This window comes from Contarinia nasturtii, unplaced genomic scaffold (assembly GCF_009176525.2).
Source record: "Contarinia nasturtii isolate CC-2019 unplaced genomic scaffold, AAFC_CNas_1.1 Cnas_scaffold_2426, whole genome shotgun sequence".
Lineage (NCBI taxonomy): Eukaryota > Metazoa > Arthropoda > Insecta > Diptera > Cecidomyiidae > Contarinia > Contarinia nasturtii.
This window is the reverse complement of record NW_022199747.1, coordinates 23,491-49,851: the sequence shown is the minus strand read 5'-3', so window position 1 is coordinate 49,851 and position 26,361 is coordinate 23,491. Positions and strand designations below refer to the sequence as shown.

The 26,361-nt window shown below is 32.8% G+C and overlaps 2 protein-coding genes across 11 annotated transcripts in view; both read left to right on the top strand.

The window, feature by feature from the left end:
* The window catches only part of LOC116348425, a 77,679-nt gene extending 67,700 nt beyond the window's left edge, over nt 1-9,979 (top strand). For 7 of the 9 annotated variants that reach the window (XM_031779423.1, XM_031779422.1, XM_031779418.1 and 4 more), the window contains 8 exons: nt 2,413-2,448; nt 2,524-2,770; nt 2,831-3,012; nt 3,202-3,422; nt 5,584-5,731; nt 5,817-5,981; nt 6,057-6,260; nt 6,338-9,979. In XM_031779423.1, the coding sequence (XP_031635283.1) occupies nt 2,413-2,448; nt 2,524-2,770; nt 2,831-3,012; nt 3,202-3,422; nt 5,584-5,731; nt 5,817-5,981; nt 6,057-6,260; nt 6,338-6,945 (1,811 nt within the window). In that variant the 3' untranslated portion in view covers nt 6,946-9,979. Of the gene's footprint in view, nt 1-2,412; nt 2,449-2,519; nt 2,771-2,830; nt 3,013-3,201; nt 3,423-5,583; nt 5,732-5,816; nt 5,982-6,056; nt 6,261-6,337 lie in introns of all 9 variants that reach the window. The other 2 variants (XM_031779426.1, XM_031779419.1) reach the window with 2 other exon arrangements.
* A 4,246-nt stretch (nt 9,980-14,225) lies between these two features.
* Nucleotides 14,226-26,361, top strand: part of LOC116348426 (LIM/homeobox protein Lhx1) — a 26,878-nt gene continuing 14,742 nt past the window's right edge. The window contains exons 1-3 of one of the 2 annotated variants that reach the window (XM_031779428.1): nt 14,226-14,665; nt 17,130-17,325; nt 17,455-17,675. In XM_031779428.1, coding sequence (XP_031635288.1) covers nt 14,623-14,665; nt 17,130-17,325; nt 17,455-17,675 — 460 coding nt within the window. In that variant the 5' untranslated portion in view covers nt 14,226-14,622. The remainder of the gene's footprint in view (nt 14,666-17,129; nt 17,326-17,454; nt 17,676-26,361) is intronic. The other variant, XM_031779427.1, reaches the window with a different exon arrangement.

Sequence of the window (26,361 nt, the reverse complement as noted above, 5' to 3'; positions counted from 1 at the left end):
CCACCAAGGCGAAGGAACGCTGTTCGGTGCAGTTATTATTATTATTATTATTATTATTGTTTCTTATACCTATCAGTGAAACCAAAACCCAGCTAGATGGTATTGTTTGGACTGTCTACTATCGATTAGGGCCATTTAGAAGTAGTCTATTGAGTTTGCATGTCGTCGTACAGACCGAAGTAATTATTGCCTCTAAAATTGTAGTTTTTGAAGAGATGTTTCAATAAATCCAAGATGTTGGCATGAAAGACTGCACTATTCGCGTGAATAATCTAGACTAGATCCCAAGAATTCCGTACAATACTTTTTGAATCGAAAAAATACTGTTTTTTTTTTTTTCAAGAAAATGTACACTTTAAAATTGTTATCAAAAACCGCATCGGGAAGCCATACACACGGTGACGAAATTCCACCAAGTTGAAAACGTATGAACTTTATATTTCTGGTGTAAGCTGGTGGGACCTTTATCTATCCCCTGGAAAGAGAAATAGATTTGCATCCAGCCCGGCCTTTGAAATATAGACAAGAAATGAAAAATTTGGTACGATTTTGAGGGTAATGTTCCTTCTTGTGGTATAACCTCTGATTCCAAGAACAGATTTGGCTCAAATTCCGTTGGCATTCCTAAAAAGGATGGCTCTTCCTAAAAATGAGATGGATATTTACTTGTGTCGCCATCTAGTGTCCGATTCTAAGAACTTATCAGCCCATGTAGTACTCATTTGAATGGCTTCGTATAGCTTAAACACTGACATTTGCATAGCAGATTTTGTACAATATATGGGTGGCCAAAATATGAATATGAAACATGATTTATCCGCACTATAATTCTGTTCTCATCAATGTTGTTTGGAGGCGTTTTGGCCTGTGCATTGTTACTGGCCGATGTGAAAGAATGTTTTCAACTCAACTACGAATATAAAATAGATCACCAAAATTGACATTCACTTGTTTTCAAATAACATATGTATCATAAACATTGGCACAAACTGAGACATTTATTAGAACGCAATAACAAACACAAAAATGTCAACCAACGCACGTAGTGCATTTATCGGTACCTCGAGACTACTGTCAAACTCAATCCGACGTAATACATTCATTCGCGGTGGCGTACAAATTGGATTTACGAAAGTCTGTCGCAAACTGCTTTGGACAGCTAAGTACAAACGAAATTCTGCATGTGTCTAAAGATGATCCAATCTGTCTTCGAACCATGTATCGTATTTTATTGACTTAGTGTGAAGATGAGGATTCTAGAGAATGCGAAAAGTACGGTCATATTCCCAATTTAAATGCTCAAACCCTTCAAAATTTTCATCAAGTACCGAAAACCGGGTTGGTCAAACAAAAATTCATTTTTGGTGATTCTTATGGTTACAACACATCCAAATCTGAACCAAAACAATAGATTTAGACACGATCATTAGGAATCAGCAAAATAAGTTACGAAAAAATTGCAAAGGTTGTCAAAAATTAGCTGTTCACTTCGCCTCATAGCATGTTGCACTAAAAAATTCATCATTTTGGACAGTGAAACATTCATCGCCAAATCAAACCACGAATCAAGTGCAAGTGGTTTCTTTTGCATTGATTATGTTAGAGCACTACTATATAAGGGGTGTTTGTATGGTAGGAAGGTGTTTTAGAGCCATTATTCGAAAATTTAGTGCTGAAATGTAAGGTTAAACCTCCATTACTTGCTCCATTATCAACCAATTTTTGTTGAAATCGATAGGATTCGTTGAGAACTATCTGATTAAGGTCAAAATTGTGTTTTGCAAGCAGAAAAATACACAATAATGGCTCACTTCTTAAAAAATTTCATTTCCATGAAAAAAGGACCATCTTTTAAACTTCACAAAAAGACACCAAATTAATTATTTCTAGTCTGTTTTTGGATGTATGTTATAGACGAAGGTCCAAAATACTTGAAACGAGTAACAATTGGTTGGATGGATTGAGAGAAAGTTGAAAGAAATCGACAAATCGGTTGTCCAGAGCATGATTTTGAAGGTTAGATACAAACTTCCAAAATCGAAGACAAAGGTCTATTAAGTGTAAAGTGAATCTGCTATTCGATAGCCTATGAATAAAAGTTTATACCAATAAAAAAGATATGTGTATAATAATTAATGTGTGTTTGTTGTTCAAATGGCGAAAGTCTCAATTTGTGCCAATGTTTATGATACATATGTTAATAAATTCTTTTCTGAAATCGGTGAAATGTCATGAAAACATCTAGAGGTGAGGTTTCGTCACTCGCGCGAACTGCCGTTTGCTGTAATTCATTCATAATTCGGACATATGATATAATTTATTCCACAGAAATGTTTTCTTTTTTATGTAAATTTCTTGTGTGAAATTGATTGGAAAAGTTAAGAATTATTATTGATTTTTTTTAACGTCTAGGTAACGATATTGTTATGTTGGTATTCCTTGAGGCAGGTAATCAAGCTCACCTAAAATCCATTTTCTCTAAAAACAATTTAAAATATAATATGTATATTTTCGTTGAGGCAGATCAAACACCATTTAGTCCAGCTTGCATAAAAAGCCATTTTTTACACACATTCATATTGGTAAGACCCCTCGCATCCCACTCATCACAGATAAAAATGACATTTGACATGCAACAGGTACGAGTGTCTGCCCGTATAAAACGCAAACCCACCCGCTATGAAGTATCAGTAGTTACTCGAGACGAAGTCGGGGCATACAAACCATACTTATGGGAGCAATCAGTTTTTGAAAAAGGTCCAATGTTTAGGTATAATTGGATCTGTACGTACGTGTATTTCATTTAATTTCACACCAAATTTATTCGTAGAGAATGGATTTTAACTAAGATAGTGAATGGAGAGCGCGCTTCATATTCAGCGCCAAAATTTGCACGCATGCAAGAGAGGACACGTTCACAAATGCTTGAAGATATTGTTGCCAATCTGGCAAATCATGCAGAAACAGGTCAAATTCCCAAGCCATATCGTAGAGGTTCATGGAGACCAATTGGTAGGTTTATTTTCTTTTTTTAGGTTTTGATATTTTTTCTCAATTGAACAACAAATGTTGCTGAAAAAGAACAGAATATCAATTCGTTATAATATTTTTGCATATTATTCTCGTATTAATAACTTATTTGACAGAATGTAAACAAACTGTAAATTAGAATAAAATGTAAAAAATCGCTTCTATTTATAGGTCATATGCGTCCATCAAGTCCATTATTGGATTCAGTACGTGATCAGTTTGAAGACTATGATCAACTAGCGAAAGACTTTACTCGCGTTTTTCTTAATATGGAGCCATGTCTACAGAATGCCCACCTATTCGATGTTGTATTTTTGGTTGGACAATCAAAACAAAAGGCCCGATTTATTGGAGTTCGTGCCATTTTGGGTGTTCGAAGTCGAGTTTTTCAAGTAATCAGATTTGAATTTAAATAAATAGTGATACAATTACAATAAAACATGTGATATAAGTACAAAGACTATACAGCATTTGTAAATTTTTTTTTGATAAGTTTGTTTTGTTTACTCGTTTCGGAAAAATTTGTGGAAAAGTTTGTAAAAAACCACATTGTGACGGAATTTTAAATTTTTTAAATGTTTTTGGTAGTTTTGTTGTTTTATATTGTGTCTTAGAGTTATATTGTGTCTTAGAGCAGTACAAAGAGTAAAAAATATATGAATGAGCTGAAATAAAAATTCGATCTTAAGTTTAAAAGCGGAATAATTCTCCTTGAAAATTTGAAAACATCCGGCTGATTTTGATAGTTTTCAAAAGTTGCAAAATATCAGAAGAAAATCAAAATATAATTTCTATAAGTTTGTCTCTCAACGACTTTTATATAGAAAACCAGAAGGGATAGAGTAGAACTTATATACATGAGAGCCTGCGAAAAACCCTTTGGAGGATATGGTGGGGTTGAAAAATATAAAATTGTCACTGCTGTAAAAATTCTGTTTTGCATTGTATGTTTTGCTTCGTGAAATGACAATTTACAAAAAGAATTCAAAAAAAATTATTTCAAGCATTTTTTAATATTCTGGGATTTTTTCTCTATATTTCAATTTAACGATGGGAACTAGTATCGTATATTCCCCATACAAATTATTTTTTATCGATTCTACGAATACGACAGATGTTAAAAATGATACCGATTTTTGTTACTTCTGTTGCTTTGACACAGCTCGAGCGAACTATACGGCTATGGCTGTATTACAGACGAACTAATACAAAAGAACACACAGACTCCGATCCTGTGTATGCGTATGTATTGTAAATTTTGCACAAGCAGCTACGATTGACGACTGAGCGCAGAATTTGTAATACACAGAAATCGGCAAGATTTTTAGTAGATGTCGTATTGGTGGAATCGATAAAGAAAAATCTACGATATTAGCGCTCATTGGAATTTAATCCCTTTTAACCCTCCTAGTTATAGAGGACCGAAATTTTTGAAAAAATTGAATAAAAATCTTAGTTAATTAAAAAAAAATCAAAATTTCTCTTGCAGATTATTCGTATAGAAGTTTATAATTCATTCACCTAGAACGTATAGTGGCCCATACAAAATGTATGAAAACCTCATATAAACATTAAAAAATAAAACAATTCAAAACTGTCAACAGTGTCAAAACTGTCAAATTCTGAATTTTGCGTTATAAAACGGTGCATATAGAGAAGATTCAGCAATGTAGCAAAGAATAAAAAAGAAAGAAAGTGTGTATATGTGTATATAAGCTAAGACACACAGACATGATTCGTTCGCTGTCGATCAAAAGTGTGGTTTCTGAAGATGAAATCAACACATTTTATAACAGCACAAAAGGTGGCGTTGATCAGTTAGATCAACTGTGTCACAGCTATTCATGTCAACGAGGCAGAAATCGTTGGCCTTTCTTCATGAACTTGATCAATGTATGTGGACTCCACAATGTGGACTCCACAATGTGGACTCGCTGCGTTCATTGTTTATAATGCAACACATGGAATTACACGAGATCGATATTCATTCCAACGCAAGACATTTTTGATCGAATTATCAGATGCATTGGTGTATGATCAAATAGCACGCAGATCCACTTATGAATTTAATAAAGCACATCGAGCTGTACTCAGCACAGTTCAACAGCACCGTCATCTTCAACAACGCAAACCAAACAAGATAAAAAAATTGCATGTCATTTATTTCCCACTAAAATCAATCGAAAGACACGAACACAGTGCAGCAAATGTATGAAAAATGTTTGTGGTGAACATTCCGAAAAAATTGTGATGTGTACGAACTGCACCAAAAAGCGTCCGTATGAAACTGCATCATCAGATTTCAATTAATTTTGTCATAAATTATTTATTTTCACTCTATCCGTTCAAGTTTTTTTTAACCTTATACCTAGGAGGGTTAAAAGAATACGAAGAACAGTCAAATTCGTTTAACATGATTCGCTACGTACCACTTATTATCTAAAATACCAATTTTTATATCAACTTATTGAAATCAATAAATCATCTATTTTCAGATTATATTTGTTGACGTCCAAAATTAGTTGCTTCTAATTCTTTTTTAATTATAAATAGGAAATGCTCTATGGTATTCAAACTGGATTCGGTTCACCACAAGTTCCAGTTGCTGAGTTATTGGCACGTCCCGCACCTACGCTTATGTCACCACAATCACAATGTCAACGACCAAAAAGCTCAAATTTTCTTCAAGTTCCTGATATTGGTAAGTCACATGAACTTCAAAGTTACCGTCGAAATAAGCCATTACCTTGGTTTCAAAAATTCTGTTTTTTTTTTTCATGAATAAGAATCGCCCAGACCTAAGAGCGTGCCATCATCACCAATGGTAAAACGTGCCTTCTCTCGTTTGGGTACGATAACAGCTGGCTGGGGACGTTCAATTAGAAGTCGACAAAATTCAACACTACATGCTGATGATAAGAAGAAATTTACATCGATGCAAGATTGTTCAAGTAAACATTTTCTCTGTGGCTTGTATTAATATGTGTTATTACAACTTTATTTCTAATTTAATGAAAATTTTCAAGACAAAGATAACAAAGAGAAACAGCAGTCCACGAATCAATTAGCTGTGCCACGTTTATCTGTTTGTGCAGACGCACAGAAGGTAGATCGCGCAAAACTGGCACAAACTGAATTTAGCATTATCGAATTTGATCCAGATACATTTCGCGTACTTTTAGACTATTTGCATACCGGGAGCTGCCCATTGACTTGTGTTTCAATTCCAGGTACTATGGAGTTTAAAATTCAATTATTTAATAAATTATTTTGATCAAAAAATATCTTTTTGAATCCTTGGAAATAGGTTTAATTTGCGCAGCTGAACATTATGACTTACCTGAACTCCTTCAAGCTTGTTTTCATCATGCAAAACAATTTCTGCGTATCGATGTTGTATGTTGTATGCTGATATCATTGGAGAATTATTACTGGCGATATACATCTGCTTCAGAATTGGTGAACATGATTTTGGCATTTGTTGAAAGCAAAGCGCATGCATTATTCCATTTGCCAGACTTTCTTAATCTTAGTGAAAGTATGGTTCAAATGATGATGTGTCGAAATTTAGAAGTACCTGAAGTTCGCAAATTTGAAGCTATGCTTGCGTGGGCAAAAAATAAGGTTAAACAAAAAGTCTCAACTAAAACTGATGTCAAAGTGGAATTTCGTTGTATAATGGAACGCTTGACACGTGATTTAAAACTACATCGGATTTCCCCACAAGAACTCATCAAAGTTGTTTTGCCATCAAAAGCCATTAGAAACGAACGTATATTAGAAACACTCATGTACCAAGCAAATTCAGGCATGTATCGGATTCAAGATGATTACATTGAAGCATGTCAACAAAGAATTCAAAAGCAAGACTCAAGATATAGTGAATGGGGAGAAAGTTTTGATTGTGGTCTCTAAATCTAGGATCTATAAAAAAGTCTATACATATTTTATAATATATGTTATAATGTATACAATATACAGTGAAAAAAACCAGTGTCATAACAAGCATATTTTCCAATGCATTATGGTTGATTTGTTTTTATGATTTTCGATAATTTTATTATTAGACTGTCCCTCAAAACACAAAAGTTGAAATTTTTTCGCTCTCACCCCGTATTACTTTTCCATATGGTTGCTAGGGTGGATGACTTTTTCGAAAAAATTTAAGTATCAAAGCCTACAGCCCAGAGTAGTTGTATAAGCATGAGCTGATTCCAAAACAGCCATTTTTTGATGGGGTTATATGTCATATAGGGTGGCGACTTGAACGAGAGTGAAGAGAACTTTTTCAAAAAAATCGAAAAAAATGTGATTTTTAGTAATAACAATTTTGGTTTATTTTTCACATTTCTACGCTCAAATTGATCTTATTTCATCGATTAAGACCATTTTAGTCTTTATAAACTATCAAATAGCCAAATTATAAAGATTTACTAATCCAGAAGAAAAATCTGTAAAAACTAGAAAATTTAAAGAATTTCAATAGTCAACAAATTCGAATTTCAAAATTTCCAAATCGAGAAAAATTCATCCACCCTGAATTATTGGATTATTGGATTAAACGGGGAGTTATTCACTCGATGCTCAAGTTTTGTAACTTATTGCATGACGACCCGTCTTGTGCTGTCACTCGATTGCTTGGAGAATGCTTCCCACGGTATGGCCCACTTTATAGCAGCCATGTAACTAGCCTCCGTACAGGGCCAGTGACCAGGGCTTTCTTCTCAAGTCAATTGTCATGACAGTCACAAGAATTCCATTCCTACCTTTTAACGGTTGTTGTATTTGCAATCTCTCACATATTAAATACAACAACCTGACGTGAAGGCACTCCATTTTACGTGTGTCTATGCTGAGTCCATTCTTCGTTATGCACACACACGAGACCGACGGCTTTAAGTGCACTTCCGAAGCACCCCACTAGCCCGAAACCCGGCCAAATCTATTCCGCATTAAACCACTGACGATTCCTGAGCGAATCACGGTGGAAAAATACCGGACCAAATTTGACCGAGAATCGAACTCGTGTCCTCACGCTCACAAACCTGGCACGCTAACCACTAGTCTATGGCTGAGTTCATCCACCCTATTTCACACCGTAATATGTTATATATTCAATAACGTGTGTAAAGTTTCATGCCGATAGCTCAACGCTAGATAGTGCCGCAAGAGCTCGGTAGATCATTATGTGAATTTATTGAAAAATGACATTTTCAGTTAAAATAAAAATATCTTCGCACAACCATATCGACTAAACATTGATGGTAATTGTCATTTTCTATCAAACACTTGCCACTGGTGAAGTTTCAAACGATTTGGATAAAAATAAAACACATTTCCATGCAAAATTGACCAAAATCATATTTTGACCAAAATTTTCATTTTGTTGACCAAAAATTCCAATTGTCTGACCAAAAATTAAGGTTTTGTACCAAAGGTACGACAAACCTCCACAAATTAATCTCATTTAAAGCTAGAATAATTTCAGAGCAAAACTAATGTGATTCCACTGAGTGCCTGGCCATTTTTGGATCCTTAAATGTTGTCAAATCACGCGAGGCCACTTCTATTCGATTCCTCGTTGAAAATTAGGTGGGAAATGTGGTATTTGCATTGTTGATCGGATGGTCTATCCATCTACAGTTTTCGATCCAATCTGGACCCTTCGCTGAAAATATCACTTTTGTATAAAGAAGGAAAACTTTGGAAAATCTGTAACTTCCAAAGTGTTTGTATGGTCCTGGGGTGTAGTGGCCTCACGCTTGATTGACTTATTTTTAGTTAAAGTATGGGTTTTCCCGATTTTTCGAAAAAAAAAAGCGAAAAGAGTCCGAATTTTCCGAATTCTTCGATCTGGATGGTATTTACCCTGAAAAAAGTTCTTAACAAGGACTATTCCGACGTAATACGATCCGATGGCATCTAGACCCTATAAACTAACGATTCACAGGCTCATCAGAGCCATGACCCATGGAATATGAAAATTTTCGTCCGGGGTCAAAGTCGTAGAACTGTATTGAGGTAAGATATATAGAGATATCATAAACAGCATGTCCATGGTACATTCCTTAAAAATGGATCAAATGGCCCACCTTAGCGTCCAGCTCTGTTTAGAACTAGCTTAATAAAATACGCATCTACCACCATGTGGAAAAGTTCGCTTACTCTTGTAAGACTCTTTAATTTGCATTGACAAAGTTAAAGAAGCGATAAGATTACTACCTGAAATGATAAAAAAAAATTTTTACGTAACATGCAGCACCAACTATATGTGAAATTTTTTTTTATCCATTTTAGGCAGTATTTCATGCTTTTCTTATGACTTCTTTTGGAAATTTTCAATCAAATAAAAATATATTAGAAAACTGTGAATATTGCTTGATAATAGATTAAAAATTCTATGCTGGATTCTTTATAAATGTTAAGACGCTATTCAAATATGATGGTATGGGTGGTCGATGTTCCCCAAAAATAAGTATCTCTCCAAATCTCTCTGAATAAAGTCAAAAATAAATTCGAATAAATATTATTTTATGGTTGATATGTGAGCTAGGTAGGTGGGTAGTAATACTGGGTCATGAACATTAAGTTTTTAGCGCTACATGAAATGTAGAGCTATTGGATTTGTTTGTTTTTTTCCAGTCACCAAAAGTCCGAAACGTGTTGGCCGATTTCAACGAAATTTTAACAGTGAATGTTGATGTGTTTAATATCGGCTGACATCCATTTTGGACCACATTGGACCAGTCCATCTTGGTCTTCCTATTAAAAAGTGGGTTAAAATGTTGAATTTGACAAATCTTATTGCCAAATTCGGATTCCTTGACCCAAAATTAGGGGGATGTGGTATTTTACTTTTCCGCACACACCTAGTGTGTAAGGTAAAGTATTGAATTCGGTCGAAAAATTAACACCCTCAAAAAACATGTTTGTTCCAGGGAACACGAATCTAGCGTTTTTTCGATGTCCGAATGTATGTGTGTGGTACCCGTACGCTGTACGCTGTACACTGTACGCAAAAATTTGTTAACACGATAACTTTCAAACAAGAAAAGTAATTCAAAATCTGACTTCACAGGATGATTGGGGGTGCCGAGGAATAGAAACCATTAGATTTTGAGCGACTTTGGTTGACAGGGTAAAGTGTCATGTCTGGTGTGATGCCCATGTCCATCCATGGGAAAAATTCAATTTTTCTTCCAAAAGTGATATTTAATGTATTCTTAAACACTCAAAAATGTGTATTGGGGGGTTTTTGGGTACGAGAAAACCGAAATGACGTTATTTTTGCGATACAAATAACTTTAGACACACTTTTCATACAAAAATGTCAAAAATTTTGGATTTTTGTATGAAAGCCATGCCTGTATGATATATCGTAATGAGCTGAAACTTTGCACAGGTTATTTTTATCACAAAAAAATACCATTCCGAGAGTTTGAAGACATTTCAACGCATATTAGGGGTATCTCCCGAACAAAGTTTTGAATTTTTCGCTCAAAAACGAAATTTTGTATGGGAAGTACCCTTAATATGTATTGAAATTTCTTCAAATTTTCAGAATGTTAACTTTTTGTGAAAAAGTGACGATATCATATAGGCATGGCTGCGATACAAATATTCCCATTTTTATCGTAAAACTAATGTCAGATTCAGTTTTCTCGAAAATTCTTTGAGTAAAGGATTTTTAATAAATGCATGTTGTGGATCACAGTGCGGAAAAGTTCATCTTAAGGATGTAAGACATTTTATTTGAAGTTGGTTTTACTCATGGTTCGCGGTAGATTACAATATGTCTTTTAATAAATGCGATTGAGGTCGGACATCATGGTCCATCGTAGTCTAACACCATTTAACACGGCCATCATAGTCTAACACCATTTAACACGGTTATTGAGGTCGGCCATCATGGTCTACCACCATTTAACACGGTAATTGGGTCGGTCATCATGGTCCATCATGGTCTGACACCATTTGACAGAAAAGAAAAGTAGAGCGAACGTTTGAGTGTGTGTTTCCGGGTTAGCGGCTGAACGCCTCAACTGATCTGGGTAAAAGTGGTACCGTTGGACAGGTCTTGGCCCGGGGGTGGTTTCAGGCACCATTATGGTTGGCCATCTGCAACCATATTTTGACTGTATTTTGTACATTTTATTGTCGAAAGAAGAGAATGGACTGTGGTAAGCCGTGTTAACCATGATGGATAAAACCGTGGTGAAAAAAAAGCGTTGGAAGATTCTTGGCCCATTTTAAACTCTTTGAACATGTTTTGATTGGTAAATATGGTTATTGAGGTCGGACATTGTGGTCTAACATCTCAGAGAAATTAAACAGTGTAAACACAAATGTTTGTTGTGTATTTCGTCCATTAACACTGGCGTTTATACACACAGTGTGAAACGTCGAATTACCCACACTACAACAACAATGCTGTGACTTCGACATTTTACACTGTGTGTATATAACGTTGTTAGTCAAATCTATTGAATATAAAAAGAGTGTGTTTTGATTCAGCCATTATCCATTTTTATTATTATCAGACAATATATTGATAGTACGTTAGCCAGCTAAATGGGCTAAAACAAATAAAAGCTATTGCTATAATAATGAATCATTTTTATTGTTTTAATAGAAGTGATAGATCATTATAACAATAACTTCTATTTTTAGCCCATTTACTACCTAACGTGCTGTCAGCTCAGCTGACCAGTTAGTTCAATATATTATCTGAATATTTTTATATGTGTGATTTATTCTATCATCATTAAAATCTATAAAAATAATATACACTAAAAAATACAAAAAAATACAATAGCTCTACATTTCATGTAGCGCTAACTAAATTTTTTTGTTAAAAACAAAACTAAAAACTAAACAAAAACATAAAATGATCAATATTATGAGCGAGCGAAGCGAGCTTCTACTTGTTTATTCTAACAAATTTTCAAAACATTTCATTTTGATTCGTGCTGGCTCGGGTCGATTTTTTTGCTGCTCAGTCCAATACAGTTTGGACGCCATTTTTGATATTTTTGAAATATTTGAATGATGATACCAATTTTTCTTGCTTTCATCGTGTTCCATGAAAAATGTCCCACAATATTGACCCATTTTAATAACGGTAGACAAATTTAGTTCATTCGTTCGTAGAAAATTAAATGTTTGGCTTCTTCGTTCGTTGTTCGGATTGTTCGTATAAAATCTCATTCCTGATCATCAGGGAAAATCAGGGTTGGTACCATGTATGGATTACTACCATGTAAATTACATATTTTTTCCCATGTTATCTACAAAATTTGTAAACTATTCAATTTTGGCTAGCAAATATATTAAAACCACCATAAAATGTATCCAAATGCCAAAAATTGAATAGAATATTTATGGTAATTTTTATTGAGAATGTGGTGTGTGTCTATTGGACTTTTAACATAACAAATATTTTTAATAGAAATTCATTCACCAACTTCAGATAATGTTTTCAGTGGCATTTTGACTCTGATTTTGAATTTTTGAATAATCTTTAATGTATTGTAGAAAATGTATACTCTACATTGTTAATACGGATGTAAAAATAATAAAAAATGTATGTTTTAAATGAGTACCCCAATAAATGATGTGAATTTTCATATTTCATTATTTGATTTTGAAATATTGTTGTAAACAAATTTCACCACTTAATGTAATAAGAAGTATAGAGGGTTTCAACTTTGGTTGGTTTTATCATATAAACGCCACCTGGTATACAATTTCCACAACCAACGCAATTGAACAGTATGGAAAAGCCACCAACCAAATCCCATGGCGAGATGGGAAAAAACAAAAATCATCAAATCCCAAACAATGGTTAATTCAGCTTAACATATTTATTATTTTATTAATTGATTCTGCAAGATCAATCAATTTATATTGTTTTTATGAACAGTGAACTATAATCCAAACTTTTACATTTAGCGGCATATATCAAATAACTACAATGAAACCACAAAATAACTATGGAAGCTTAGGTAATTGTTTGACAGAAGCAACTCCCGAGATAAAAATTGTGAAATTGCACATTAACCGCACAATTTGTAAAAATAACGTGTATAAATCTTGTAAATCTTGAAAACACAAACAGTGTTGTTGGCTTCATTTCGTTTTATTTTTCTTCATAATTATATGTAACCATCCATGTATGTATCAGTTAACCAGAGATTCTGTAACATATTTCTTCCAAGTTTTGTGTTGTTTGCCTCTTATCTAAATGCTATTGTATAATTAGACTCGTCAATGATATAATTAGAAATGTTGGGAAAATATGATAAATACAAAAAATTAGAAAATATAATGTTTGAACGACAAAATACAACTATATCACTATAGTCACAAATGGTATGAAAGATGCGTAACATCAGTTCTCATAACTAATCATAGCTTAAAATCAATTTCCTATCTTGCAATGTAAAAAAACTTAATCACCAAAAAACGTAATGACAATATTATACACAAAAATATTTATTTCTAATCGTAAGTATGTACTGCTAAAAAAACAGAAATAAATACAGTAAACCGGTTCTTATACGAATTTCTTTAGATTAAATACAAAACAACTAGCCAAATTCAATGTGTCATGAAAGGTGAGTGTAGGCCATAAGAATTTTTTTTGCTAGTTTAATGTGCACAGTTACACAAATGTATTGACACACCTTTAGACATTAGCTACCTTCTACGAATAAAAAAGTAGAAGAAAATACAAAGGAAAAGGACACAGTCAGTGACAGCAGCCTATGAATGAAGTATTAAAATCTCAGTAGTGATTTTCACAGAGTCACACCTCGTGCCAAAATAATCGAAGGAAAATGGGCGTATACACTACGTTTGCAATACCGACGTGAGTGTGCTATGATTGGCCTGCAGCTAATATGCCTCTGTGTGAGTTTATGCATACGATCAATGAAGAATAAACGGGGCATTGTTGCTGAACGCGCTACTGAAAACGCCTTCGACACACGATGTATACATTGATTCTCTGCACACATTCTCAATGAATTGTTTACATGAGCCACAAGAACAGTATTCTAGAATCATAATTTACTACTGTTTATACGTGTATATGCTTCAGTTATTTGACTAACACGTATGTATTATGCTTGTGTAAGTTTGGTTGTTTTGTGCTGGTAGTATATTCGGCGATATGGGCTGGTTAAATGTTAAACAGAATGCGAAGAATCAGTCAACGGTTGTATATCATCGACGTCGGTTCAAGTAATTCATATCTGTTGGATATTTAACGAACACAAAAGTTAACCTGGTTTGTTTAAAAGTCATACCGTCGCGAAATATGATTGGATAACTTTGGTGGATATATTTGATATCAATTGTGGAATATTTTACTTTTTCAGCGATATTTCATTTTGGGGTGATATAACCAAACGTGTTTGTGAACAAAAAGTGTATAAAACAAAAGTGGATATTTTTCCGATTTGTTTTAAAACAAAAACTATAACAATTTTGACCGAAATCACCAAAGTTCCCCCCAGAGTTGTCGCACTGGCGTCATATTTGGGGGAACGATACTCGCCATCACTGAACCGGACTACTGCAAAAGACGTAATGGCGTTTGGCTCAGTTCTGCAACATACTCAACACAACATTGGTAGGTTCTACACTTCATATCGAAATAACAAACAAATATGGCATATAAATTGTTCAATTTGTTAAAGGATAGCCTAAAAGAGCAACGAATTTGAGTATTGTTGATTTTAAAATGAATAAACAACGTCGACGATCCTAGGGGGTAGACACGTGGAATCAAAACTCACAGAAATCACAAAAATCATTAAAATCATTAAAATCACAGAAATCGCAGAATTCAATTTTTGTGATTTCTTTGATTTCTGTCAAATGTTGTGTATATTGTACCTCACACACACTATGTGTACGACTTCTACTATAGGCGCACACTACCACAGTGAAATTAGCTTTGTATATAAGTGTATTTTATGTCCAATATTGAGGTTTGGAATCGAGAAATCACCGAAATCGCAAGAATTAAAGATTTCATAGAAATCAAATAATTCACACTGGATTCATAGGTGTCTGCCCCCTAGCGACGATCATATTTATAATAGTCAGTGATACAACGTATATATCAATATAGTTTTCATTGTTGTTTGGACCTGCAGAAATCAACGAACAACTGATGAGTGATTATAATTATATAATAATTATTATAAACTTTCAAAAAATTAAAAAAAACCTATAATCCAATTTCGTGGAAACAAGAAATCATTATTCAAATATATTTTTGATGAATGCGAAGTAATGTCATCACAAGTAATTTAAAAACTTAATGTTTTACCATAAAAGCTATGAATTTTGTTGATTTTGGTAATTTAAAGGTTCCAATTAGAAATATACTTCGACAAATAATAATCAAAATGTAATGTTCAGAAACTGTTAAAGCTATTCTATATATAAATATATATCACATCAAAGTGTATAGTTCAAACATTCAAATTGAAGAAAAGAATATTTCAAGCGTATAAATGTATTATCGTTTTTTTCTTGTCAATGATACAGATTCCACAACTTTAAATTAATTTTTGTAACACAAAACTATATAATATATAGCTTTTGAAGGTTATCCTTAAAGTTGAATTTAAAAAATTACTTGTGAATATAACTCAAGGGAACTCATTTGCAGTTCAAGTTTTTTTTTCTAATGCTACGATGGTAAATTTTCGAATACTGTGAATGAAAATATATGTGATCATGGTAAATTATTTTTTGTCCTTTTGCCTTCGAGATACATTTACAAGCGGCCGGCCCACTTCATCGTATATAATATATACGTATTAATAATCTGGAATCTGTGAACAGCTTCCGTTGAAATGATTTCCTTGCAAATTCAATTTTGCGTTTATTCAGTCAAACATTCAGATACTTCTTTCTGTTATTTTCAACAATATATTTTCTATTAGTCATTTCAACTTAGGTTTTCTAACATCTATTCTTTGTACAGTTAATAAATGTCATGTATGGCATGATTTCTTCTAAATTATTTCTTATTGCAATCAAACTATTTGCATTGATTTCTAATTAACTATTTACAATTATTAATTAAATAATAGTAATAATAATATACTCTTTTAATTTTCGAATACAAAAATGACATCAAATTCAAAGAAAAAATATTTTGAGTGTTCACAATTTCTCAAAAAGTGACTAGCACAGGCTAGTTTAGACAGTTCGTAATACGTTTTAATTTGATTTCAGCGTGAAATATTTTAAGATAAACGATATTTGTGAAATATTCTAAAAGAAATAGAAGAATAGTTCTTTATTTCATTCGAAACAAATAATTATAATATAATATCACATAAAATTTTCTGGGCGTTCAAGAATTTTAAACATCAATATTTAAACTAAAACAGGAAAACGATTAAAACTATAATACACTTTTAGTTTTTTCCTAATTGATATTCAATAACGCATTATAACTCAAAAAGGCTTTTGATCTATACTCGTATTAAAGATACTTTCAGCTTTTTATCGATCGATTTTCATAATCTCGTGTGTGTGTGTGTGTGTGTGTGTGTGTAAATTATATGTCCAGATAATCCAATAATAGACAAAAAACGTCACTTATGAATTGGCATATTATATCGCTCAACATTCTCTTAGTGTCTGTGTCGATGTTGATAACATTGATTCAAAAAGTACACAGTCAATTGCAACTGAGAACAATCAACACAAGTATGCTCATTTCGAAGTCCACATTTATACCTTGATGCATATTGCATAACTTTGCATGTAGTACAGAGCTGACATGAATACAAAATATAAATTTACAAAGATGCCACTAACCTAACTGTTTTTGTCATATAATCAATAAACGTTTTACAAAATATATATGAACGTGTTGTACACTTCCAGTTAAAATTTTGTTGATCAAATGCGCCTTCCAATAATTTGCACATAAATTTGATTGAGAAGCTGTAAAGATGAATGAGCGTTTTGTATATACTGTGCAATCAAGTACAATACAAGTATATGTATATTATGTCATTATGTAACAATTTCATTTTCTGTGACTGACATTTTTTATATTTTTACAGGTCATGTAGAGTCATCAGTTGGTGTTGGTGACCATTGTGCCGGTTGTAGTCAGCCCATTTTAGAAAAATTCCTTCTAAATGTGTGTGAACGTCGATGGCACCAGCATTGTGTTCGTTGTAGTGAATGTAATGGATCTTTGATCGATAAGTGTTTTAGCCGAGATGGAAAATTATTCTGTAAAAAAGATTTTTTTAGGTATATAAATCTATGTTCATCATTTAAAATTTTAAATGCCAACAACTATTCCATTTAAAGACACATCGTCATAGATGCATCGGTCACTAATTCTAAAATCCTGATTTTTTTTAAATGACTCATGTGCAGGCGATATGGCACAAAATGCGGCGGTTGCAATCAAGGAATCTCACCGTCGGAATTAATCCGAAAATCGCGAGACAATAAAGCGTTTCATTTACTGTGTCTCACTTGTTGTGTATGCCGGGGTGAAATTAGCACTGGGGATCAATTATATATAGTGGACGATAATAAATTTTTGTGTGAAAAACATTATCTGTTACAAAAAAGCCAACATTCATTATATTCAGGTGAGTGATATACAATCATTATTATTTGATTGAGACTTGTGAGTGATAAATAGAAACACTTTTGATAAAAAGAATAGTTAAGTTTTTTTGAGCATTTTTCATTTATATTGCCACAATTTAATATGTAGACAAGCACAATTGATTGATGTTTTATTTTTCAAGTGAATAATAATGGGAGGTTCCCAAAAGAAGTGAGAGGTTGCAGTTCCAAAAAATGTCGTATATACACATTTGTTTCTACAAATGACGTTATTCATGAGATACATTCCGTTGGGAACTTTTCATTATGAAAAAGATTTCAAAACTGTTCCACTACTTATATAAAATCAGTTAAAATTGATTTATATGATATTTTTTCAATTTAGGTAATAATCAAATCAAGATTATTGTAAATGGCATTATCGCCGGTAAAAAGTCCGCCGCCTAAAAGACAAACTGGATTCATTATTTTTATTTTGATATGGCAAAAAAATTAAATTTCAAGTATAGAAATGAGGCGAACAAAAAATAGATTGTTTTGAGTTTCTTCAACTCCACATAGAAAATTCCATTTGTTTATAACATTTATAACCTTCAAAATGTTTCATATTTTTTAATTCAGGACTAAACATTTCTCTCATTCACTTCATCATATAACCTGACAAATTTCCATAACCTGACAAATTTTGTGACTTAAACAATCAATTAATGGTTTTAAAATTCAAATTAGCGGCAACCATCAGAAATGAACAGATGAAAGAAGAAATCAGTCTTCAAACATTAAACAATTCTTAATCACACAATCATTTTACGTAGAACGTTAAAATCTATATTCAAGTAGAAATGTATTGAATTGACACCAGAAATGCTGGCAAGTTTTAAAAGAAAGAAATACCGAAACTGGAACTATTAAAAAAATGATATAAACAAATATATGAATGGTTGGATTAGCGTTCGTTAACATTTAGTTCGACATTTATTTCCTACACCATAATATGGATAATTGATAGCCGATGTATCTAAAGTGACAATAGCATGAGCTCATATCACGAATTATACTACTACTATACTTTTACTATCATTCATGCAAGTTTCGTAATTTCATTGGTGTATGACATTAATATAAAATAAATCATCCTCATCAAAAATCAGCAACTTCATTTTAAATATTGTATATTTACATTAACGAACGGCTTTTTTTACTTAGTAAAAACAAAGTATATAAAATAAAGAAAAATGAAACGATTACCATTTCAATTGGATGTATAGAATGTGCGTGTCCAAGATACATTGATTGGTAAATAATATATACCATGAAAAATATGCAACCAATACACATATTTTTAAGTTGAATTATCGAAACAATATTTAATTCGTCAAATTGATACCTGGTTTTTAACATTTACATAATATCAGTTGCTCTTTGAGTGCTAACACAGAAAAAAATACATTTTCTGCAATGAGTGTTCTTGTAAAAAAAAATAATGAATAGTGTGTGATGTATTTAAAATACTCAATAGAAATGAATAGAAAGTAAAGAAATAGAATAAAGCATATACAAAAAGGACAAATGATAAACATTTAGAAGAACCATAGATTGGTTGCGTGTATGTGTTTGTAGCTAGTAATCCAACAACAAAGCAAATTCAAATCCTATTGCAAAATTGTTTGGTTAGGTTTAACCGATACAAACACCTGAATGTGAATATAACGTTAATTTTGTTGTTTGTAGTTTTCAGAGATCATCTGCAGTATTTTTTTCGGTTTATGTTTGGATATTCGAAATTGCACATTTTTGAACGTCTTGCTTTTTTTGCTTAGTGAAAACAAAGAATATAAAATAACAAAAAAGAAATGAAACAATTTACATTTCAATTGGATGTATAGAATGTGCATCATTACATTGGAACAGATGAATAAAAAGACACAAATTTTCTAGTTAAATTATCAAAGACGTGAGACGTTTTAAATCGTTAAATTGATACCTGGTTTAAAATATTTACAAAATTCGTGCTATACGAGTAATAATACAGGAAAAATATACAAGAATACAAATATGTATTTGAAATATTTATGCATACACAGATCTCAGCTTACTGGGATCTTCAGCTATATGAATTCAAATTCATTCGTCAAAATTAAGTGGACCTTTCATATTAGGGTAGTTCCATTTTTGGAAAATACAGAATGAGATACTGGCTATAGTTATAAGTTATGGAAAAATATGTAAAACTCACGAATATGACGTTTGTTTAACATAATTGAAGTCTCAGTCTAGTGCCTCGTGAGGTCCATTTTTGAAATTTGATCAAAAATATCATTTTTTCAAAAATTTTAACACATAAAACATTTTTTTGTTCGTTTAGCTGATTATTAGGTCGAATAGACCGCCAAAAGCGAGCAAAGAGCTCCTGGACTTACCTTTACCTGAAAATAGGGTCCGATCATTCAAAAATATGACCCAAAAAAAACAAAATTTTAACCAATTATTAGGTTGGTCTAATTTTACTGAAATTGTCCGACTCACCCTGCAATCTCTGCCAGCTTAATACATTGATTAGTAAATAATTTACATCATTAGAAAAAAAACAACAATTTTGAATATAGATTAACAGAGTTCTTAAAATTCGAAAATTCGTAATATTAGTTGCTAATATACGCGATATATAATCGAACGCTCAGAATTTTGTATATAATCGACGCGATTCGACGGTGACGTATGAAAAATTATACGAAAAATATTTCACACTCATGACTGCAGGCACAAAATCTTACTCTAAACTGTGTGTACGATATAAAGAGAATAAAATGCAAGATAGCATTGAACAACGATTTGAGTGACAGAGTTGACAAATTTTTACGTTATAATCAGTAATCATACCAGATGATATAGACCGATAAGTTGTGTTGAAGAATTGAGAAAAAAAATTGTATTTTTTTTTTTCACTTCATGTGCTCTATATTGAGTCACCGAGAGTTTCATATAAGGTATGTAGATTAGACTGGCACCCAAAACACAAAAGTTGAAATTTTTTCGCTCTCACCCCGGAATACTTTTCCTTATAGTATGCAAATAACGTGTTTAAAGTTTCACGCCGATAGATCAATGCTAGATAGTGCCGCAAGAGCTCGGTAGGTCAGTATGCGAATTTATTGAAAAATGACATTTTCAGTTAAAATAAAAATATCTTCGCACAACCATATCGACTAAAAATTGATGGTAATCGTCATTTTCCTTCAAACACTGGCTACTGGTGAAGTTTCAAACGATTTGGATGAAAATAAAACACATGTCCATACAAAGTTTTCAATTTTTTCACCAAAAATTCCATTTTTTGACCAAAAATGAAGGTTTTGTACCAAAGGTACAAACCTCCACAAATTTCATTTGAAGTTAGAATACTTTCAGAGCAGTGATTCCACTTTGGAAAACATCCATTTGAACGCATCGTATAGCTGGAACACTGTCATTTGCTTAGCAAATTATGAGTAATGAACGTGAAGCCAAAATATGGATATGAAACATGATTTTGCCGAACTATAATTCACTTATAAACATATTTCACTTATAAACAATATCAATGCTGTTTGAAACTAGGTTTGAAAGTGTTCTGGCCTAATTTGCGCATTTCTGCCGAGGTGAAGGCAGGTTTTCAACTCGCAATAGAAAATGGATCATTTTATGAAGAACCAAAAGTGACATTCAATTGGTTTTAAATCATAAATTTAATACTGAAACGACAGAAAATAATGAAATATCACATTCATCGGCATGAAACTTTACACACGTTATTTGCACACCATATGGAAAAGTAATCCGGGGTGAGATGGAAAAAATTTCAACTTTTGTGGATGATGAAAAATCGCGAAAAATGAAAAAAATTGTTCAATTGTTTTTCTTCGATTTACAAATATTTCTCAATTTTCTGTATCATCTGGTGAAATCAGAATGAAAAATCTCGCATACCTTATCATCTAAATCACGATGGGCATCACAGCGGACGGCAGTACGTGAGAGTGACGAAACCACATTAGTGTGTTGAAAAGTCAACTTGCTATATATACACGTAATTTCCAAATTCTAACCCGGAAGCCGCGATTGGTGTATGGTTGGAAAGCCCTTGGACCATAGATCTTCAAAATATGGTCCATATGAATCTCCATGAAATCTCTATGAAATATTAAAATGTCTGTGTGTGTATCTGTGCACTTTTTTCGCGTACCTCTTTAAAACTTTCTGGGATTAAAGTACATAAAAAACTAAGACTTTTTTGTTCTGGCAATTTTCGATATGGCCGCCATGCTGGCTCTGGCCGCTCTCCAAATGTCAATTTTGTCCCCACGATCACTGAAGCACATTCACTTGACACACCCCGGACATATGCATATCGTTGGAAATATCACTGAGCTATCGAATGATTCAAATTGGGGTGGCCAAATTGGCCAAAAACCAAAAAGTTACCGTTCGGCCGGTTTTCTCCGATTTTAGGCCTAAGTTTAAGCTATAATAAAGAGTCTTACGGGAGTAAGACGAACTTTTCCGCACGGTGGTAGTTGAGTATTTTATTTAATATTTGTTCGATTTTTTAAGCCTTTCAAGCGGCGTAAAGTTCGAGACCAAAAAATATGTTCAAACCTTCGCATCGACATATTCTTTAATTTAATAGCAGAAGTACTCGAGAAAGGACTTTTCACACTTTCATGATGAACCCACACACACAAAACAGTAGTAGTATAATTGTTAAAATGTATTGGTATATTGCAAATTTACCAATAGTTGTTAAAATATCTATTGGTATTTTCATACAAGCGTCACTACAGCAGCGCAGTTGACATTTGGTCCATCGCGCCAAAACAAGTGTCAACTATGCTGTTGTAGTGACGATTGTATGAAAATACCAATAGATATTTTAACAACTATTGGTAAATTTGCAATATACCAATACATTCGAACAATTCTAATAATAATAATAATAACTGCACCGAACAGCGTTCCTTCGCCTTGGTGATTTATTGAAAATAACTTAATCAAATATATAGAATATAATACAATTTGATTTTTATCAAGCATTTTTGAGAGAGAAAATGTAAAATTATTGCTCTTCTCATGTAAATAATATAAACTAATACTACTGTTTTTTGTGTGCATTTGTACGACATTTAAAGTATTCTACTTTCTAACAAAACACTATAAAAAAATATGTTTGTCGTTAATTTAGCTATAAAAATTATTTTTGAAACACTTTTCATAACTAAAGTCACAAAAAATTTGGATCTTTGTATGGAAGCCATGTCTGTATGCTACCTTAATGGTGTGAAACTTTGCACAGGTTTTTTTTTCACAGAAAAAAATTTTGAGCCAAAAATTGAAATTTTTTTATGGGGAGTACCCCTAATTTTGATTGGAATCTCTTCAAAATTTCAAAATGTTATTTTTTGTGTAAAATATAGTCTGTGCAAAAGTTTCACGTCATTAAAGAAGCATACAGGCATGGCTCCCATAAAAAAATCAATTTTTTTGTGATTTTTTTCAAGGAAACTGTATCAAAAATTGATTGTATTCCAAAACTAACATCGGATTTGGTTTTCTCGTTCCAATAAACCCCCCAATACATATTTTTGAGTGTTTGAGTTTACATCAAGTATGACTTTTGGACGAAAATTGGACTCTTTTTCATAGGTATCACTTCTGGCATGACATTTTTTTCCATCAACCAAAGTCGCTCAAAAGCTAATGATTTCTATTCCTCGCGACCCCCAATCATCCTGTAAAGTCAGATTTTGAATTAAATTTCTAGGATGAGCGCAATCTTGCTAACAAATTTTGCGTACGACATACAACGTACGACGTACGACGTACAGATTAACAAAAACCATGTCCAAAAACACCAAATTCGTGTTCTTTGACCTCAATAATAGGTGGAAAACATGTTTCTGAAGTTTTCAAAATTTTGACCGATTACAATACTTTTCACCTTACACTATGGCCTCAAGATATGGCCTTCGGTAGTGCAAAAATGGCCAAAAATGGCAGTTTTTTCAAACAATCGCTGTGGCACCTTTACTTGACATACCCAGGGCATATGAATATTCGTTGGAAATGTCTTAAAGTAAGCTATCAAATGGTGCCAATTGCGACTTAAAAATTTCAAGATCAGGTGGCTAAATCGGCCAAAAATCAAAATTTGACCGTCTGGCCGGGGCACATAACGGATATTTCCTCGAAAAAGACTCCATAGTTTCTTTTGAGAATTTCATCGATTTATGCCCAAAGTCAAAGATAAAAAAAGTGTATACCACACACACTTCTGAAAATTGGCCGTCCCCATGATTTATGACATTTGGAGCAAAACTTTGGAGAAGTTTTTTTCCACTTTATGTATGTTCTATACCGAGCCTCCAGAAGTGCGAAATATTTATACCGTCAAAATGCGTCGCATATCAAAGCAAAATAAAATTCTGTAAATAAAACATGGCAGAACAGTAGCTACTTATCAGCACAAAACGAAACTTACATATTTTGTATAATAAAAAGTCAATGTTCTTTATTCCTTTGTTAACAAAATATTGTCTCGTTTTGATATGCAACCGTTTTGAGTCGCGTTTCGATATGCGACCAAACAATAAGTTGTTTTACTTGCAAGATTGCGCTCATAGTAGAAACTTAATTCAAAATCTGACTTTACAGGATGATTATGGGTCCCGAGGAATAGAAATCATTAGCTTTTGAGCGACTTTGGTTGATGGAAAAAAATATCATGCCTGTAGCGATACCTATGAAAAAGAGTCCAATTTTCGTCCAAAAGTCATACTTAATGTAGACTTAAACACTCAAAAATATGTATTGGGGGGTTTTTTGGTACGAAAAAACCAAATCCGAGGCTAGTTTTGAGATACAATCAATTTTTGATACAGTTTCCTTGAAAAAATCACAAAAAATTGAATTTTTGTATGGGAGCCATGCTTGCTACCTTAATGACGTGAAAATTTGCACAGACTATTTTTTACACAAAAAAATAACATTTTGAAATTTTGAAGGAATTTCAATCAAAATTTGGCTCAAAAACGAATATTTTGCATGGGAGGTACTCTTAATTTTGGTTGAAATTTCTCCAAACCCTCAGAATGTTATTTTTGTGAAAAAAAAATAGCCTGTACAAAGTTTCACGCCATTAAGGTAGCATAGAGACATGGCGCCCATACAAAAATCCAAGTTTTTTGTGACTTTAGTTATGAAAAGTGTTTCAAAAATAATTTCAATGGCAAAATTAACGTCAGACATATTTTTTTTATAGTGTTTTATTAGAAAATAGAATTCTTTCAAATGTCGTACAAATGGGTTCATCATGAAGTGTGAAAAATCTGTTCCGAGTACTTCTGCTATTAAATTAAAGAATATTTCGATGCCGAACACATTTTTTGGCCTCAAACTTAACGCCGCTTGATAGGCTTGAAAAATGGAAAAAATATTATTTTGAACTAGCTTAATAGAATACGCATCTACCACCGTGCGGAAAAGTTCGTCTTACTCCTGTAAGACTCTTTATTTGTATGGGAGCCATGCCTGTATGCTACCTTAATGACGTGAAACTCTGCACAGACTATTTTTTATACAAAAAAATAACATTCTGAAAGTTTGAAGTGATTTTAATCAAAATTAGGGGTATCTCCCATACAAAATTTTCAATTTTTGGCTCAAAAACTAATATTTTGTATGGGAGGTATAGTCGTTGACAAAACAATGTTCCAAAAATACATACAAAAATACAAACACTAAAGCAACATTTTCTGTAGCTTATTTGTATGTTGATTAGACTGGCCCCCAAAACACAAAATTTGAAATTTGTTCGCTCTTACCACGGAATACTTTTCCATATGGTGTGCAAATAACGTGTGTAAAGTTTCATGCCGATAGCTCAACGCTAGATGGTGCCGCAAGAGCTCGGTAGGTCATTTGTTGAATTAATTGAAAAATGACGTTTTCAGTTAAAATAAAAATATCTTCGCACAACCATATCGACTAAAAATTGATGGTAATCGTCATTTTCCATCAAACACCTGCCACTGGTGAGGTTTCAAACGATTTGGATGAAAATAAAACACATTTCCATGCAAAATTTTCATTTTTTCGACCAAAAATTCCAATTTCATCACCAAAAATGAAGGTTTTGTACCAAAAGTACGACAAACCTCAACAAATTAATCTCATTTGAAGTTAGAATACTTTCAGAGAAGAACTTATGTGATTCCACTTTGGTATACATCCATTTGAACGCATCGTATAGCTGGAACACTGTCATTTGCATAGCAAATTGTGAGCAATGAACGTGGGGAAAAATATGAATATGAAACATGATTTATCCGAACTATAATTCACTTCTTAACCTATTTCAATGACTGAATTCGAGCAATTTTGAAAATATAAACAATATCAATGCTGTTGGAAAGCGTTCTGGCCTGATTTGCGCATTGCTATACTGGCCGAGGTGAATGTATGTTTTCAACTCGCAATATAATATGGATCATTTTATGAAGAACCAAAAGTGAGATTCAATTGGTTTTATATCATAAATGTTATACTGAAATCGATAGAATATCATAAAATTTCATGAAATATCACATCTAGGGCCGTGTAAGTGTTATCAAGTTATCAAAATTTGGAAATTTTCGATTAGGTGATAAATACCTTTTAAAGCAGTTTTTTTTT